We start from the raw sequence: 16,557 nt of genomic DNA on the forward strand, positions 1-16,557 counted from the left end.
AATGAACAGAGGGCAGCACCGTGGCGCAGCGGTAGAGTTGCTGCCTTACAGCGCCAGAGACCCGTGTTCGATCCCGAATATGTCTGCATGAAGTTGTTTGTACGTTCTTCCCGTGACCTGCGTGGGTTTTCTCTGGGATTTCTGGTTTCCTCCCACACTCTGAAGGCGGACAGGTTTGTAAGCTAGGTGGCTTGGTGTAATAAGAAAATAACTGCAGATGCTGGTACAAATCAAAGGTATTTATTCACAAAATGCTGGAGTAACTCAGTGGGTCAGGCAGCATCTCAGGAGAGAAGGAATGGGTGACGTTTCGGGACGAGACCCTTCTTCAGACTTCAGAAGTTCAGTATGAATACAATCAAATAAATTTGATGCAAACCCATAAACAATAAGTGGCGCAGCGGTAGAGTTGCTGCCTTACAGCGAATACAGCGCCGGAGACCCGGGTTCAATCCCAACTATGGGCGCTGTCTGTACGGAGTTTGTACGTTCAACCCGTGACCTGCGTGGTTTTTCTCCGCGATCTTCGGTTTCCTCCCACACTCCAAAGACGTACAGGTATGTAGGTTAGTTGGCTTGGTAAATGTAAAAATGGACCCTAGTGTGTTTAGGAAAGTGTTAGTATGCGGGAATAGCTGGTCGGCGCAAACCCGCTGGGCTGAAAGGGCCTGTTTCCGCGCTGTATCTCTAAACTAAACTAAACTAAACAATGCGCTTAGGACTATGTAGTTCGGAGCTGAGCTAGACATTGTAGTGAGAAGCATCGTGGTTTCCTGACTCATATTCACAGCCCCAACCAATAAAGGTGAGTGAGCATATCACATGGCTTCGTTACTACTCTTTCCACTTGTCTTGACACTTTCGGTGTGCTATGGAGCTAGTCCCCAAAATCCCTCTGCATATCGACCCGAAACGTCGCCCATTCCTTCTCTCCAGAGATGGTGCCTGTCCCGCTGAGTTACTCCAGCATTTCATGTCTCCCATGCATTAAGATGCAGGAAGAGGGAATCATGCCGGGGAGCTCTTTGTGGGCAATCGATTGAACGGGACTTTAGTCCTGAAAGTTCCTTACTAAAGCTGATGTTTTTCTCCCACCTCTGTTTGCCTTCAAGGTACAAGGCGTTAAAGGCGTTTTCTTGGCTAATAGGAAAGTGAACGGTAAAGTGAAGACATACATCACCTACAACAAAGGCCGTGACTGGCAATTATTAACTCCACCGGCCACTGACATGAATGGCAAGGAAACCAAATGTCATCTGGTAAGATTTGTCCTGGAAATTTGTTCTTACCGGCATAATTGTGAAGCGTAATTCCTTTGAAATTCATGAGTTTATTTTCTTGGCATGTTCGAACACTGTCGCACGGTTCACTGATACTGATCCGTTTATGTGCAGCGGTTTCTTCATTTTAAATTACAATCCCAACCGTGTGGTGAGTGGGCATTTTGTCAAGGAAACACATCTTCCAAATAAGGGTGGCACTAGGGGTGCCAAATTTCTCACTCCCAAAGTAAGGGACAAGGTGATGTCACTGTCCCATGTGACCTCACCCAGCCCACTCCACCAATGGCGGCCACCCGGGCCGGGAGATGGGTTGCTATGCAACCTCCATTAAGCGATGCCCGGGCCTACAAAGTCCAGACCTACACTGTCCGGGCCTACAGCGTCCCCCGGGCCTAATATGGGACAAGGGTGGTCCCGTACAGGACAAACTAATTTAGCCCAAAATACGGGATGTCCCGGCTAATACGGGACGGGACAGATGGCAACCCTTGGTGGCACCGATGTCTCGTGCTTGATTTTTCACAACTGCCAACGTTTAACTACGTGGCAAACAGGCCAGAATCCAGCCTTTACTGTGTCTGAAGAAAGGTCTCGACCCAAAACGTCACCCATTCCCTCTCTCCAAAGATGCTGCCTGTCCCGCTGAGGTACTCCAGATGTTTATGTCTATCTTTACTGTGACCCTCTCCATGGTGACATACTATAGCAGAAACTCTTGTTATGGATCCCCCTAAAGGTCTTCATGGGCAACACAAGCAGTTTGCAGAATGAGTTCTCTGACCACACCTCACACCTGCCCTGCAACTGACATTTTAAGTTTTATGTGAGTCCTTCTATAAATTGTACGGTTCCACAGCTGTGATCAATGACAAGTGTCCTTTGAAATAATAGACATAGAAAATAGGTGATCTTTAATGCCTTGTATACACTGGAATTTAGAAGGATGAGAGGGGATCACATTGAAACATATAAGATTATTAAGGAGTTGGACACGTTAGAGGTAGGAAACATGTTCCCAATGTTGGCGGAGTCCAGAACAAGGGGCCACAGTTTAAGAATAAGGGGTAGGCCATTTAGAACGGAGATGAGGAAAAACATTTTCAGTCAGAGAGTTGTGAATCTGTGGAATTCTCTGCCTCAGAAGGCAGTGGAGGCCAATTCTCTGAATGCATTCAAGAAAGAGCTAGATAGAGCTCTTAAGGATAGCGGAGTCAGGGGGTATGGGGAGAAGGCAGGAACGAGGTACTGATTGAGAATGATCAGCCATGATCACATTGAATGATGGTGCTGGCTCGAAGGGCCGAATGGCCTACTCCTGCACTTATTGTCTATTGTCTATTGCCTTGGCACTTTACAAATCTGGGCCAATTTCAGTTGTCGATTTCAATCTTCAGTCAGGTGTCCATTTCTGTAAGACAGACACAAAATGCTGGAGTAACTCAGCGGGACAGGCAGCATCTCGGGAGAGAAGGAATGGGTGACGTTTCGGGGTTCCTGACCGTTCTTCAGTCGGAAGAAGGGTCTCGACCCCGAAAGGTCTCCCATTCGTTCTCTCAAGAGATGCTGCCTGTCCCGCTGAGTTACTCCAGCAGTTTGCGTCTGTCTTCGGTTTAAACTGGCATCTGCAGTTCCATCCTTCACAGTCCACTTATCTAAGCTCCGGAAAGGCCATAGTCACAGTTACAAGTGATATTCTTTGTGAATTGGTGCATCACCAAGTTTGTTCCTCTCAGCCCTTTGCAGGGATGTACTTAATTGTGTTCAACTCCAATCGTTCTCCCATGTACTGTGGGAAGATAGACACAAAATGCTGGAGCAATTCAGTGGGGCAGGCAGCATCTCTGGAGAGAAGGAATCGGTGACGTATCGGGTCGAGACCCTTTGTCAGACTGAGAGTCATGGGATCTCTGTTCAAACGAGACCTATCTTTGATTTATCCCTGCTTTCCAGGTGTAGATTAATCCTGACTTTCAGATGTTTTTACAACATTTTCCCATCACTGACATTAGGTACAAAAGTCTGCTTTCCTCCTACACAGATTTTCTGACTTCTAGTCATCTGCCACCTCATCTATTGTCAGAAAAGATTCAAGTCTCTGGCCAGGCCCCAGCAATCTCCCAAACAGCTAATCTGTTTTTCCTTCATCATCGCTACTTTTTTGCACATCTTTTATTCATTGTTCTTTATTTCTCTACATCGTTTCCTTTTTCCGTGACTTTCAGTCTGAAGAAGGGTCTCGACCCGAAACGTCACCCATTCCTTCTCTCCAGTGATGCAGCCTGACCCGCTGAGTTACTCCAGCTTTTTGTGTCTGTTTCCAGCAATCTCCATGTGTGGGAAAGAACTGCAGATGCTGCTTTAAACTGAAGAAGGGTCTTGACCTGAAACGTCAACCATTCCTTCTCTCCAGAGATGCAGCCTGACCCGCTGAGTTACTCCAGCTTTTTGTGTCTGTCACCAGCAATCTCCATACTTGCCTTGGATATATTGCATCAGCTCCTGGAGATCTATCCTCACCAAAGCCTGCTGAGGCAGCTAATACTACTTCCTTTGTAATACTAACATTTTCAAGAGTCTGCCGTGTTTAATTGTTATACCGGCAAAGGAACATTGAGACTCTTAATTTCGCCGCTCTCTCCCTGAATTCTCCACTGACAATATCCTTCTTCTGAGTGAACACTGATGAGAAGTGCAGGAGTTTCTCGGGTTACGGGGTGATGACCTGACATAATGGAAATCAGACTTTGTGCATATTGTCTCATTGTTAAAGCATTTTTCAGGCCACAGTACGCCCACACACTTTAGAGAGGTTGCGTGTCGAATTTAGTTTAGTTTAGAGATACATCATGGAAACAGGCCATCGAGTCCGAACCGACCAGCGATTCCCTGACACTTACACTATCCTACACACACTAGGCGAAGTTTACCAAGCCAAAGCACCCGGAGAAAACCTCCGCGGTCACAGGGAGAGCGTACAGCCTCCTTAGTTAGGAAGGTGAGTTGGAAGGAGAGTTCCAGAAAACCTTCCACATCACATTTTTCCGTATTAACAAACCCTTGACAAAGATTGACAACATTTGTCGTTTCTTTCACATTTTGTGCTTGTGTACTTATTATTTTTAACATAAATTCTGTAAGAGTGAATTTTTATTCTGCATCTTAAATTTTTTGGTCAGTGATTTGTGAATTCTTCAGGTTTACAAGATCGAATTTCTGGTACCCAAACTGCTGTAAATGGGGTACCCTGTGATAATAATAACGATGAAAGGTTTTATGGTATTTATTAATGACTGAGTGCAATATATATTTCATTAGTTTAATTTTGATTTGTCCTCGGGTGAATTTTTAATGAACTGAAATAACAAGAGGAGTTGAGTATAGGAGCAAAGAGGTCCTTCTGCAGTTGTACAGGGCCCTAGTGAGACCACACCTGGAGTACTGTGTGCAGTTCTGGTCTCCAAATTTGAGGAAGGATATTCTTGCTATTGAGGGCGTGCAGCGTAGGTTTAATAGGTTAATTCCCGGAATGGCGGGACTGTCGTATGTTGAAAGACTGGAGCGACTAGGCTTGTATACACTGGAATTTAGAAGGATGAGAGGGGATCTTATCGAAACATATAAGATTATTAAGGGGTTGGACACGTTAGAGGCAGGAAACATGTTCCCAATGTTGGGGGAGTCCAGAACCAGGGGCCACAGTTTAAGAATAAGGGGTAGGCCGTTTAGAATGGAGATGAGGAAAAACTTTTTCAGTCAGAGAGTTGTGAATCTGTGGAATTCTCTGCCTCAGAAGGCAGTGGAGGCCAATTCTCTGAATGCATTCAAGAGAGAGCTAGATAGAGCTCTTAAGGATAGCGGAGTCAGGGGGTATGGGGAGAAGGCAGGAACGGGGTACTGATTGAGAATGATCAGCCATGATCACATTGAATGGTGGTGCTGGATCGAAGGGCCGAATGGCCTACTCCTGCACCTATTGTCTATTGTCTATTGTGCATTGAAAGAATTGGGACGGTCACGGTGGCGCAGCAGTAGAGTTGCTGCCTTACAGCGAATGCAGCGCCAGAGACCCAGGCTCTGAATTCTCATTATTTACTTTTTAATGATCCCCCTCCACCTCCTCCATCACTTGTCCAATGTATATCTACTACAGGTAGCTTCCCCTAGCCTGTTTCAGTCATTAGTTTAGTTTTAGAGATACAGCGCGGAAACAGGCCCTTCAGCCCACCGAGTCCGCACCGACCAACGATCCCCGCACGTTAACACTATCCTACACACACTGGGAACAATTTGCACATGTATGTCTTTGAGATATATGGGGAAACCGGAGCAACTGGAAGAAAATTATACAGTCACAGAGAGAATATGAAAACTTCACACAGATAATAATGTTCATGATGAAACAAACCCAGCTCACTGGCGATATGAGGCACATCTCCTCCAGCAACTTCACTCTGCCTACCAAGTAACATTTTAGGAGCTAAAATCCTCTACCTTTATAATACCATTACAATATATGTTGAATATATATCTGTTCCCCCATTTCCTGCCAATTGTTAGAAGGTCTCTAGCTAGGGGTGTCAACTATCTCACTCCCAAATAAGGGACAAGGTGACGTCACTGCCCCGTGCCCCATGTGACCTCACCCAGCCAGCGGCCACGTGCTCCCGTACCACCAATGGCGACCACCTATACGCAACCTCCGTTAGGCGGCACCCGGTCCTCCGGACGTACACTGTCTGGGCCTACACTGTCCGGACCTACACTCTCCAGGCCTACACTGTCCGGGCCTACACTGTCCAGGCCTATACTGTCCGGGCCTACACTGTCCGGGCCTACACTATCCAGGCCTGCACTGTCCGGGCCTGCACTGTCCGGGCCTGCACTGTCCGGGCCTACAATGTCCGGGCCTACACTGTCCGGGCCTACACTGTCCGGGCCTACACTGTCCGGACATACACTGTCCAGACCTACACTCTCCTGGACTACACTGTCCAGACCTACACTGTCCGGGCCTACACTGTCTGGACATACACTGTCCAGACCTACACTGTCCAGACCTACACTGTCCAGACCTACACTGTTCAGGCCTACACTGTCCGGACATACACTCTCCTGGCCTACACTGTCCGGGCCTACACTGTCCAGGCCTACACTGTCCGGGCCTACACTGTCCGGGCCTACCCTGTGCAGGCCTACAGAGCCCCTCCCCCACCCGGGCCTACAGAGCCCACGGGGCCAAATAAGGAATAAGGGCGGTCCCGTATGGGACAAACCAATTTAGCTCAAAATACGGGACAATTTACACATACACCAAGCCAATTAACCTAAAAACCTATACGTCTTTGGAGTGGTTTTGTTTTGATAAATACTACCTTTAGTTGCTTATTACCAAATGATCATTGATTCTCTTATATCGAGTATGTTTTGTCAGTCTTCCATGAAAATAGACACAGTGTTTAATGCTTCTGCAATATTCTTATTTCCCTTTATAAACTCTTCTGTGTGCCTTCAAGGGACCCTGATTTGTCCTCGGTAATCCTTTTCTATACACATGCCTGTAAAAGCTCCCATTTAAAACCATAATGACTATTTATGAAATATTTCTATCTTTCTCGCCAGGTTCCTCTCACATTCTATCTACCCTTCCCCTTTCAATGTCTTGGTCCGCACATACTGGAGTTCTAAAATACCCTCAATCCTCAGGCTTACTGCTATTTCTGGCAACTTGATAGCCTTCTTCTTGGATTTAATGTGTCTTCCATCCATGGATGAAACACTTTTCCACTATCAGTATTAGTACCGTAAACGTTTTTCTCACATTTTGTGCACCAATTCTTTAACTGTTAACTCTTGCCTCCCCGCTGTCAGACGTTGAAATTGCAATTCCTGTTTCACAAAGACCATCTGGTTGCAGTCACGTAACTTCACCTGCTCCACTGCAGTTGAACAACTTCAGAACCTGCGCTCATTGTTTTTTGGTTATATTCAGACAGCTACTCTCTGATGGCCTTTCCAGGCTGCTCTCTCTATAAGGCACGTTCCATTCAATAATGTGCTTGAGATCCATCCCATGCCAGGGATCACTGGTCACTGGTCACACTTTTCTTGACAACTTAGTTCCACCATTCTATCTATTCGACCTGCTCCTATCAAACCCAATACCTCTGGAGTCATTGAGTCATGCAGTACGGAGAAAGGCCCTTCAACCCATCTCGTCCATACTGACCGAGATGCCCCATCCACGCTGGTCCCATTTGCCCGCATTTGGCCCATAATCCTTCCAAACCTTGCCTACGCATGTACCTGTCCAAATGCTATTACCTGCTAATTGTACCTGCTTCAACAACTTCATCGGGCAGCTGGATCATATACTTACCACCCTCTGTATGGAAAAGTTGCCCTCAAGTTCCTTTTAAATCTTTCACCTCGCACGTTAAATCTATGCCCTCTAGTTCTGGATTGCCTTACCCTAGCAAAATGATTGTGCATTAATGCTATCTATACTCTCTCATTATTTTATACGCCTCTTTGAGATCATCCCTCAACCTCCTGCACTACAAAGAATAAAGTCCTAGCCTGCCCAACTTCTCCCTATAGCTCTGGAACCTCAGGTCCTGACGTGATTCTCGTAAATCTTTTCTGCACTCTTTCCAACTTAATGTCATCTTTCTTATAGCAGGGTGACCCTGGCTGAACACAATACTACAATCGCAGCCTTGCCGATGTCATGTGCACCTGCAACATAATGCCCTAACTTCTATGTGTAGGAAGGTTTACACCGAAGGTAGACACAAATTGCTGGAGTAACTCAGCAGATCAGGCAGCATCTCTGGATAGAAGGGATAGGTAACATTTTGGGTCGAGACCTGTCTGAAGAAGGGTCTCGACCCGAAAGATCACCCATTCCTTCTATCCAGAGATGCTGCCTGTCTCGTTGAGTTACTCCAGCATTTTGTGTCTATCTTTGCCCTAATCTCTATAACAACTAGAGACCGGTCCTGACCCTCCATCTACGTAATTGAAGACCTTCGGACTATCTTTTATCGGACTTTACTGGACTTTATCATGCACTAAATGTTATTCCCTGTATCGGATTGTGCACGGCTTGATTGTAATCATGAAGTCTTTTCACTGACTGGATAGCACGCAACACAAAAGATTTTCACTGTACATGTGACAATAATAATGAACTAAACTGCACTAATACCCATTTCCGTGACTGATGAAGACCAGCGTGCCAAAAGCCTTTTTTATCACCCAATCTTTATGAGGTGCCACTTTCAGAGTATGTATGTACACACTCTTAGAACTCTTTACTCTACCAGTGTTCACTGCCAATGTCCTGCCCTGACTTCACAAAATGCAACACTTTACACTTACCTGCAATAAAATTCATGAGCCATTTCTTGGCCCTCTATTACCCAGCTGATCAGATGCCACTGTAATCCTGATAATCATCTTCACTCTCTGTGATATCACGCCTTTTACTTACTAATCGTGCGAGTAAGACACAAAATGCTAGAGTAACTCAGCGGGTCAGGCAGCATCTCTGGAGAGAAGGAATGGGTGACGTTTCGGGTCAGGACCCTTCTTCAGAGTGATCATGCCTTGTGTGTCCTCATCTCAATCGTTGATGTAGATGACAAACAGCAATAGGCTCACATTGATCCCTGAGGCACAAAACTAGTCATGAGCATTCAGTCAAAAAACAACCGTCCACCATTATTATCCTGTTTCTTACTATGAAGCCAATTCTGTATCTAGTTACCTAGCTCTCCCTGGATGTTATGTGATATAACCTTTCAGAGCAGATGATCATGTGGAATCTTATCAAAGGACTTGTCCACAAACCCAGCCTTCACCAAACTCACTTCTTCAAAAACCGCAATCAAATTAATGAGTCATCATATGTTTTGGTCTTGCCCACTTTTGGAAAAATATTGGAAATACATTTTTGATACTATTTCTGTAGTTTTAGGTATTGATTTACAACCTCATCCTATCACTGCAATTGTTGGACTACCAATGATAGATTCTATTCATCTGTCCCTTTCAGCCCGTCGGTTGATTGCTTTTACTACATTAATTGCCAGAAGATCTATTTTATTTAAATGGAAAGACTCTAATCCTCCCACCACACTCCATTGGTATTCTGAAACAATATCATGTTTAAATTTAGAAAAAATTAGGAGTGATATTGTTGAACCCTCGATTAAATTTGATAGGACTTGGGGAAGCTTTATTCAATATTTTCACACAATATAAGTTGTTCCCACTCCAGCCGTTATAATAATTTTTTACCTTTATTTGGTGGAACAGATTTAACGACAAACAGGGGTTTAAACTGTTGACATTTTTTTTTTTTTTGCAGCCCAGATTCTGTTTTTTTAGTTTTTTTTTGTTTGTTTGCTTATTTTAGTCTCTTTTAACCTTTTATCTATAATTACAGAGACTGAGAGGTCTATACCCTATATGTATTTTGAAACTGAATTTATATTAAGGCGACATTTGTTGTTAATGTAATCCTGATCCCTATGTATCAATATCACTGTTATGCTGATCATTTTTTGAAATTTAATAAAAAAGATTTGAAAATAAAGAAATTAATGAGTCATGAAACCACGCTGACTATTCCTAATCAATAAATGCATGTATATCTTATCCATCAATTTTCTCTCCGTTAACTTTCCTACCACAGATGTTAGGTTTACTGGTTTGTTAGACTTTAGAATTTTAGAGATGCAGTGTGGAAACAGGCCCTTCAGCTGACCGAGTCCGTACACTAACGCAATCTACACACACTATAGACAATAGACAATAGGTGCAGGAGTAGGCCATTCGGCCCTTCAAGCCAGCACCGCCATTCAATGTGATCATGGCTGACCATTCACAATCAGTACCCCGATCCTGCCCTCTCCCCATACCCCCTGACTCCGCTATCCTTAAGAACTCTATCTAGCTCTCTCTTGAAAGCATTCCAGGAATTGGCCTCCACTGCCTTCTGACGCAGAGAATTCCACAGATTCGCAACTCTCTGAGTGCAAAAGTTTTTCCTCACCTCCGTTCTAAATGGCCTACCCCTTATTCTTAAACTGTGGCCCCTGGTTCTGGACTCCCCCAACATTGGGAACATGTTTCCTGCCTCTAATGTGTCTAGGAACAATTTGCTATTTTTTTACCAAGGCCAATTAGCCTACAAACCCGCATGTCTTTGGAGTGTGGGAGGAAACCGGAGCACCAGACGAAAGCCCACGCGGTCACAGGGAGAATGTACAAACTCCGCACAGACAGCACACGTAGTCAGAATCGAACCTGGGTCTCTGGCAACTCTACCCGCCGCACCACCATTCCGCTATTGTTCTGGGTTTTCCTTTCCAGACTTTCTTAAATAGAGGCATAACATTAGCTCAAGGTGATCTACATTGTCTTGCCATTTGATTATTCATCTCAAACCTCTGACTCTATTGATAGACATGTATTGAATTGTGTAATCATTTTACACTACATTTTCCTTCCTTGATCTCCCTCTCATTTTTAAGATCTACATTTTTGGTCACAGTATTAAAATTGCTTTTGTTGCAGCATTTTTTTTTGGTAAATATTTTGTTCATTTCCTATTCCATCAAGCTGTTTGGAATGTTTTGCTATGTGTAAGGCGCTGTATAAATGGACGTTGTTGGTGATTTGTGTGGGTAGGTACGCGGTTATGTTCACAATTACTTGCCGAGTGAACCCAGCTCTTTGCAGTGATGGAAACATCAATTCGGTCTGACTGGGCAAGAAAATGGAGATGTCAGCCACGTCCTCCTGTGCTGATTGTGTTCACTGAACGCTGTTAGAAAATGCTAGTGTGCCACGAATACAGAATCAGACTCCATTGGGTTGCAACCTGGCCTTCAAATCAAATAGCCAGTAGCACCCACTACTATCCAGGCTCACGTCTTGATGAAAAACATAAGGTGAATTAAAAGGAAAAAAGCGAGCTATCCGGAATTGTCTGCTAATTAGAAATTATAGCGTAGCTATAAAGGTTTAGAGAGGAGGAACTCATTGCCGCAGAGGCCTGTGGAGGCCAGGTCAGTGGGTGTTTTAAAGGCAGAGATAGACAAATTCATGATTAGGATAGACACAAAATGCAGGAGTAACTCAGTGGGTCAGGCAGCATCCCTGGAGAGAAGGAATGGGTGACGTTTCGGGTCAAGACCCTTCTGCAGACTGACGTCAGGGAACGGGGCGGGACAAAGATAGAATGAAGTCAGAGACAGGAAGACTAGTGGGAGAACTGGGAAGGGGGGGGGGATAGAGAGGGGAAGCAGGGACTACCTGAAGTTAGAGGTTCATACCGCTGGGGTGTAAGGAGCAAAAGCAAAATATGAGGCGCTGTTCCTCCAATTTGCGCTGGGCCTCACTCTGACAATGGAGGAGGCCCAGGACAGAAAGGTCAGATTGGGAATGGGAGGTGGAGTTGAAGTGCTGAACCACCGGGAGATCAGGTTGGTTGAGGCGGACTGAGCGGAGGTGTTCAGCGAAACGGTCACCGAGCCTGCGTTTGGTTTCGCCGATGTAAAGAAGTTGACACCTGGAACAGCGGATAAAGTAGATGAGGTTGGAGGAAGTGCAGGTGAACCTCTGCCTCACCTGGAAAGACTGTTTGGGTCCTTGGATGGAGTCGAGGGGGGAGGTAAAGGGACAGGTTCCGCCCCCTCCCCTGACATCAGTCTGAAGAAGGGTCTCGACCCAAAACATCACCCATTCCTTCTCTCCAGAGATGCTGCCTGACCTGCTGAGTTACTCCAGCATTTTGTGTCTACCTTCTATTTTAACCAGCATCTGCAATTTTTTTTCCTACAAATTCTTGATTAGAACGGGTGTCAAAGGTTATGGGGAGGAGGCAGGAAAATGGGATTAGGAGGGAGAGATCAGCCATGATTGAATGGTCAAGTAGACTCGATGGGTCGAATGGCGTGAGAAGGAATGGGTGACATTTCAGGTTGAGACCCTTCTTCAGACTGAAGTAGAGTCTCGACCCGAAACATCACCCATTCCTTCTTTCCTGAGATGCAGCCTGACCCGCTGAGTTACTCCAGCATTTTGTGTCTACATACAATCAGTAAAGTTTGATCAGGAGGACAGTGAAACTAGTTGGAGAACTAGGATGGGGGAGGGGATGGAGAGAGAGAGGGAAAGCAAGGGTTATTTGAAGTTAGAGAAGTCAATGTTCATACCGCTGGGGTGTAAGCTGCCCAAGCGAAATATGAGGTGCTGTTCCTCCAATTTGCGCTGGGCCTCACTCTGACAATGGAGGAGGCCCAGGACAGAAAGGTCAGTGTGGGAATGGGAGGGGGCGTTAAACCGGGAGATCATGTAGGCCCAAGCGGACTGAGCGTAAGGTGTTCAGTGAAACGATCGCCGAGCCTGCGCTCGGTCTCGCCAATATATCGGACTGCTTGAGGAGAGCACTGTAGGGATCCAAAATGATGATAGGAAAGAATAGGATTGATGGAACTGTTTATTCCCTTGCCAGAGGGAAACGGGTTTAGAGGGGAACTCAGGGATTATTTTGTTGTTAACTCGATGGTGATTGGAATCTGGAACGCACTGCCTGTGAGGGTTATGGATGCATGTATTTCTACAGTTGTCAAATACTTACATAAGCATTCGAATCACAGTGAAATAGAAAGCTAGGAGCTAACTGCTGGAAAATGGGATGCCATTAAATAGAAGAAGGCTGCTTTGACATAAGAGGCAGCAGAATCTGATTCTGTGCTCTATGACTATGATCTATGAATCCTACTTTGTTTGGAAAGAATCCTCCCCACTATTCCTCTGATTTCCGCCATCTTACGATACTACAAGATGTTATATTTAATGAAATGTTGCCTTGATGTCAAGGGTGATTCCTCTGATATCACATCTGAACTCGGTTTCTCTCTGCATGTTTACACCAAGATTGTAATTATATCTGGAGCCAATTTGTAGTGATAGAACCTAAACTCGATAGGACAGTGGCACAGCGGTAGAGTTGCTGCCTTACAGCGAATGCAGCGCCGGAGACCCGGGTTCGATCCCGACTACGGGTGCTGTCTGTACGGAGTTTGTACGTTCTCCTCGTGACCACATGGGCTTTCTCCGAGATCTTCGGTTTCCTCCCACACTCCAAAGACACGTAGGTTCGTAGGTAAATTGGCTTGGTAAATGTAAAAATTGTCCTTAGTGTGTGTAGGATAGTGTTAGTGTGCGGGGATCGCTGGCCGGCGCAGACCCAGTGGGCCACAGGGCCTGTTTCCGCGCTGAATCTCTAAACTAAACGAAACTAAACGAAACTAAACGAAACTAAACGAAACTAAACGAAACTAAACTAAACTCAGCACTAATAACTGATATTTATGCCACAGGTCAGCAAGACCTTAACAGAAACCAATGTAAGTATTAAACCCCTGTCCCACTCAGGCGATGTTTTAGGCGACTACAGGCGACTAGGCTGTCGCCACACGGTCGCCGGGGTGTCGGTCGTCTCCAAAGAGTCGTAGCGTTTTTCTGGTCGCCACTGGATTTTCAGAATGTTGAAAAAATTTCGACGACAGTGGGTTTGACGCCAATGAGCGTAGCTTGACGTCTCCTGACGTAGGCTGTCGCCGGTGCTGACTTTGGTGAATTCCAATGACGACTACCTACGTCAACCTACGACATCCGGCAACAGGTACCGGTGTCAAAACCGGAGGACAAAATGACGTGAATTGTCTTCAGTTGTCGCCGACAGGGTCGCAGCTTGTCGTAGCTGGTCGCGGGTGGACGTAGGTTGACTTCGGTTGTCGTAGGTTGTCGCCTGTGTGGTCGTAGCATGTCGTAGGTGCGGTCGTAAGTGGACGTCCTACTCGCGACGATTGGTTCGTCGGTTGTCGGTAGCTTGCCCTAGCTTGGCATCGACTGGGTGATAGGTTGTTGTAGCTTGTCGTAGACATTGTCATGGGGGGGTCCAGTCGCCGGTTTTTGGGCGACCTGCTACGACTATGACAGTCGCCGGCAGTCGCCTTTAGGGTTTACGCCTAGAGAGATAGGCAAGTGAATATTTGGCTAAACCTTTGGCTGATTGTACTTGAAGTATCGTTTTCAATACCAATATTGTCGGGATTCCTTTACATTTTCCACCAATGATGAATCCAAATGGTCCAAGAAATTCAATAAACACTATCCCAACTTACCATTCATGAAAATTTCATTCCTGCTGATTTAGGAAAAGGGGAACTACAAAGAGATCTGTTTGTCCTTGTTCATCAGTCACAGAAAGTAAGCATGCAGGTACAGAAGGCAGTGAAGAAAGCTAATGGCATGTTGGCCTTCATAACAAGAGGAGTTGAGTATAGAAGCAAAGAGGTCCTTCTGCAGTTGTACAGGGCCCTAGTGAGACCGCACCTGGAGTACTGTGTGCAGTTTTGGTCTACAGATTTGAGGAAGGACATTCTTGCTATTGAGGGAGTGCAGCGTAGGTTCACTTGGTTAATTCCCGGAATGGCGGGATTGTCGTATGTTGAAAGACTGGAGCGACTAGGCTTGTATACACTGGAATTTAGAAGGATGAGAGGGAATCTTATTGAAACATATAAGATTATTAAGGGTTGGACACGTTAGAGGCAGGAAACATGTTCCCAATGTTGGGGGAGTCTCGAACCAGGGGCCACAGTTTAAGAATAAGGGGTAGGCCATTTAGAACGGAGATGAGGAAAATCTTTTTCAGTCAGAGAGTTGTAAATCTGTGGAATTCTCTGCCTCAGGAGGGAGTGGAGGCCAATTCTCTGGATGCTTTCAAGAGAGAGTTAGATAGATCTCTTAATGATAGCGGAGTCAGGGGGTATGGGTAGAGGGCAGGAATGGGGTACTGATTGAGAATGATCAGCCATGATCACATTGAATGGCGGTGCTGGCTCGAAGGGCCGAATGGCCTCCTCCTGCACCTATTGTCTATTGTTCTCCTCCTCTCTCTGACGAGAGTTGTGCAACACCCTCTCTTGCATTGTCTGCTTTGATCTGTCATTTTCACACCTTACCCTTCCATATCTCTAGACTCCCGCTCCCCTGACTCTTGTCTGAAGAAGGGTCTCGACCCGAAACATCATCCATTCCTTCTCTGCAGAGATGCTGCCTGTCCCGCTGAGTTACTCCAGCACTTTGTGTCTACCTTCGGTTTAAACCAGCATCTGCAGTTCCTTCCTAGACATAGTTGACTTCCTTCCTGACATGCATGGTTCGTGGCAAGGCCTGGTTGACATCTTGAACTGCATGAATTTCCATAACTGAGCTAAAATTTGCAAAGGTTTGGAATGAGCAACAGCAGATTAACCAAATATTATATACCTGCTCAACTCGTCTTTCCATTGAAGCAGGATTTTTTGTTTCTGTGCAAATCTACTTGATCTTCTTTTTGTCTTCCAATGTTTCTGACAATCTTAAGACGGTTCTGGTTCCAGTTTTGTTTGAGTAGAGCTGGGATTATAGTTGTTAATTCACAAATATTATTAATGATATATTGCACATGCTAGATAATGAACGCCAGGAATTACTTCGAAGACTAACATGCTCCAGTTATAATTACAATTGGAAGTGCTTTAATCATCAATTATCTATATACTTACAAATGTATTACTGTCCTTGTGTTCATTATTTTCTGAACGGTGTTTTCTGCCCAAGTAAATTGAATTATGTTTAATAATGCAAATAGGCAAATAACTTCTGTATTACTTTTAATGTGAAAGTTATTTGTAAATTGGATTTGTAAATGATAGGAGATTAGTTTTCTTAGTGCATTGTAAGTTTAGTTTAGTTTAGTTTAGAGATACAGCGCGGAAACAGGCCCTTATGCCCACCGAATCCGCACCGACCAGCGATCCCCGCACACTAGACAATAGACAATAGGTGCAGGAGTAGGCCATTCGGCCCTTCGAGCCAGCACCGCCATTCAATGTGATCATGGCTGATCATTCACAATCAGTACCCCGTTCCTGCCTTCTCCCCATACCCCCTGACTTCGCTATCTTTAAGAGCTCTATCGAGCTCTCTCTTTAAAGCATCCAGAGAATTGGCCTCCACTGCCTTCTGAGGCAGAGAATTCCACAGATTTACAACTCTCTGACTGAAAAAGGTTTTTCCTCATCTCGATCCTAAATGGCCTACCCCTTATTCTTAAACTGTGGCCCCTGGTTCTGGACTCCCCCAACATTGGGAACATGTTTCCTGCCTCTAACATGTCCAATCCCTTAATAATCTTATATGTTTCAAT

At 45.3% G+C, this 16,557-nt stretch overlaps 1 protein-coding gene across 5 annotated transcripts in view; it reads left to right on the forward strand.

The window, feature by feature from the left end:
* sorcs2 (sortilin-related VPS10 domain containing receptor 2) overlaps positions 1-16,557 on the forward strand; it is a 658,785-nt gene that overhangs the window by 526,255 nt on the left and 115,973 nt on the right. For all 5 annotated transcript variants that reach the window (XM_078407113.1, XM_078407120.1, XM_078407131.1 and 2 more), the window contains one exon: positions 1,113-1,259. In XM_078407113.1, the coding sequence (XP_078263239.1) occupies positions 1,113-1,259 (147 nt within the window). The remainder of the gene's footprint in view (positions 1-1,112; positions 1,260-16,557) is intronic.

Source organism: Rhinoraja longicauda, chromosome 1 (genome assembly GCF_053455715.1).
Source record: "Rhinoraja longicauda isolate Sanriku21f chromosome 1, sRhiLon1.1, whole genome shotgun sequence".
Classification (NCBI taxonomy): Eukaryota; Metazoa; Chordata; class Chondrichthyes; order Rajiformes; family Arhynchobatidae; genus Rhinoraja; species Rhinoraja longicauda.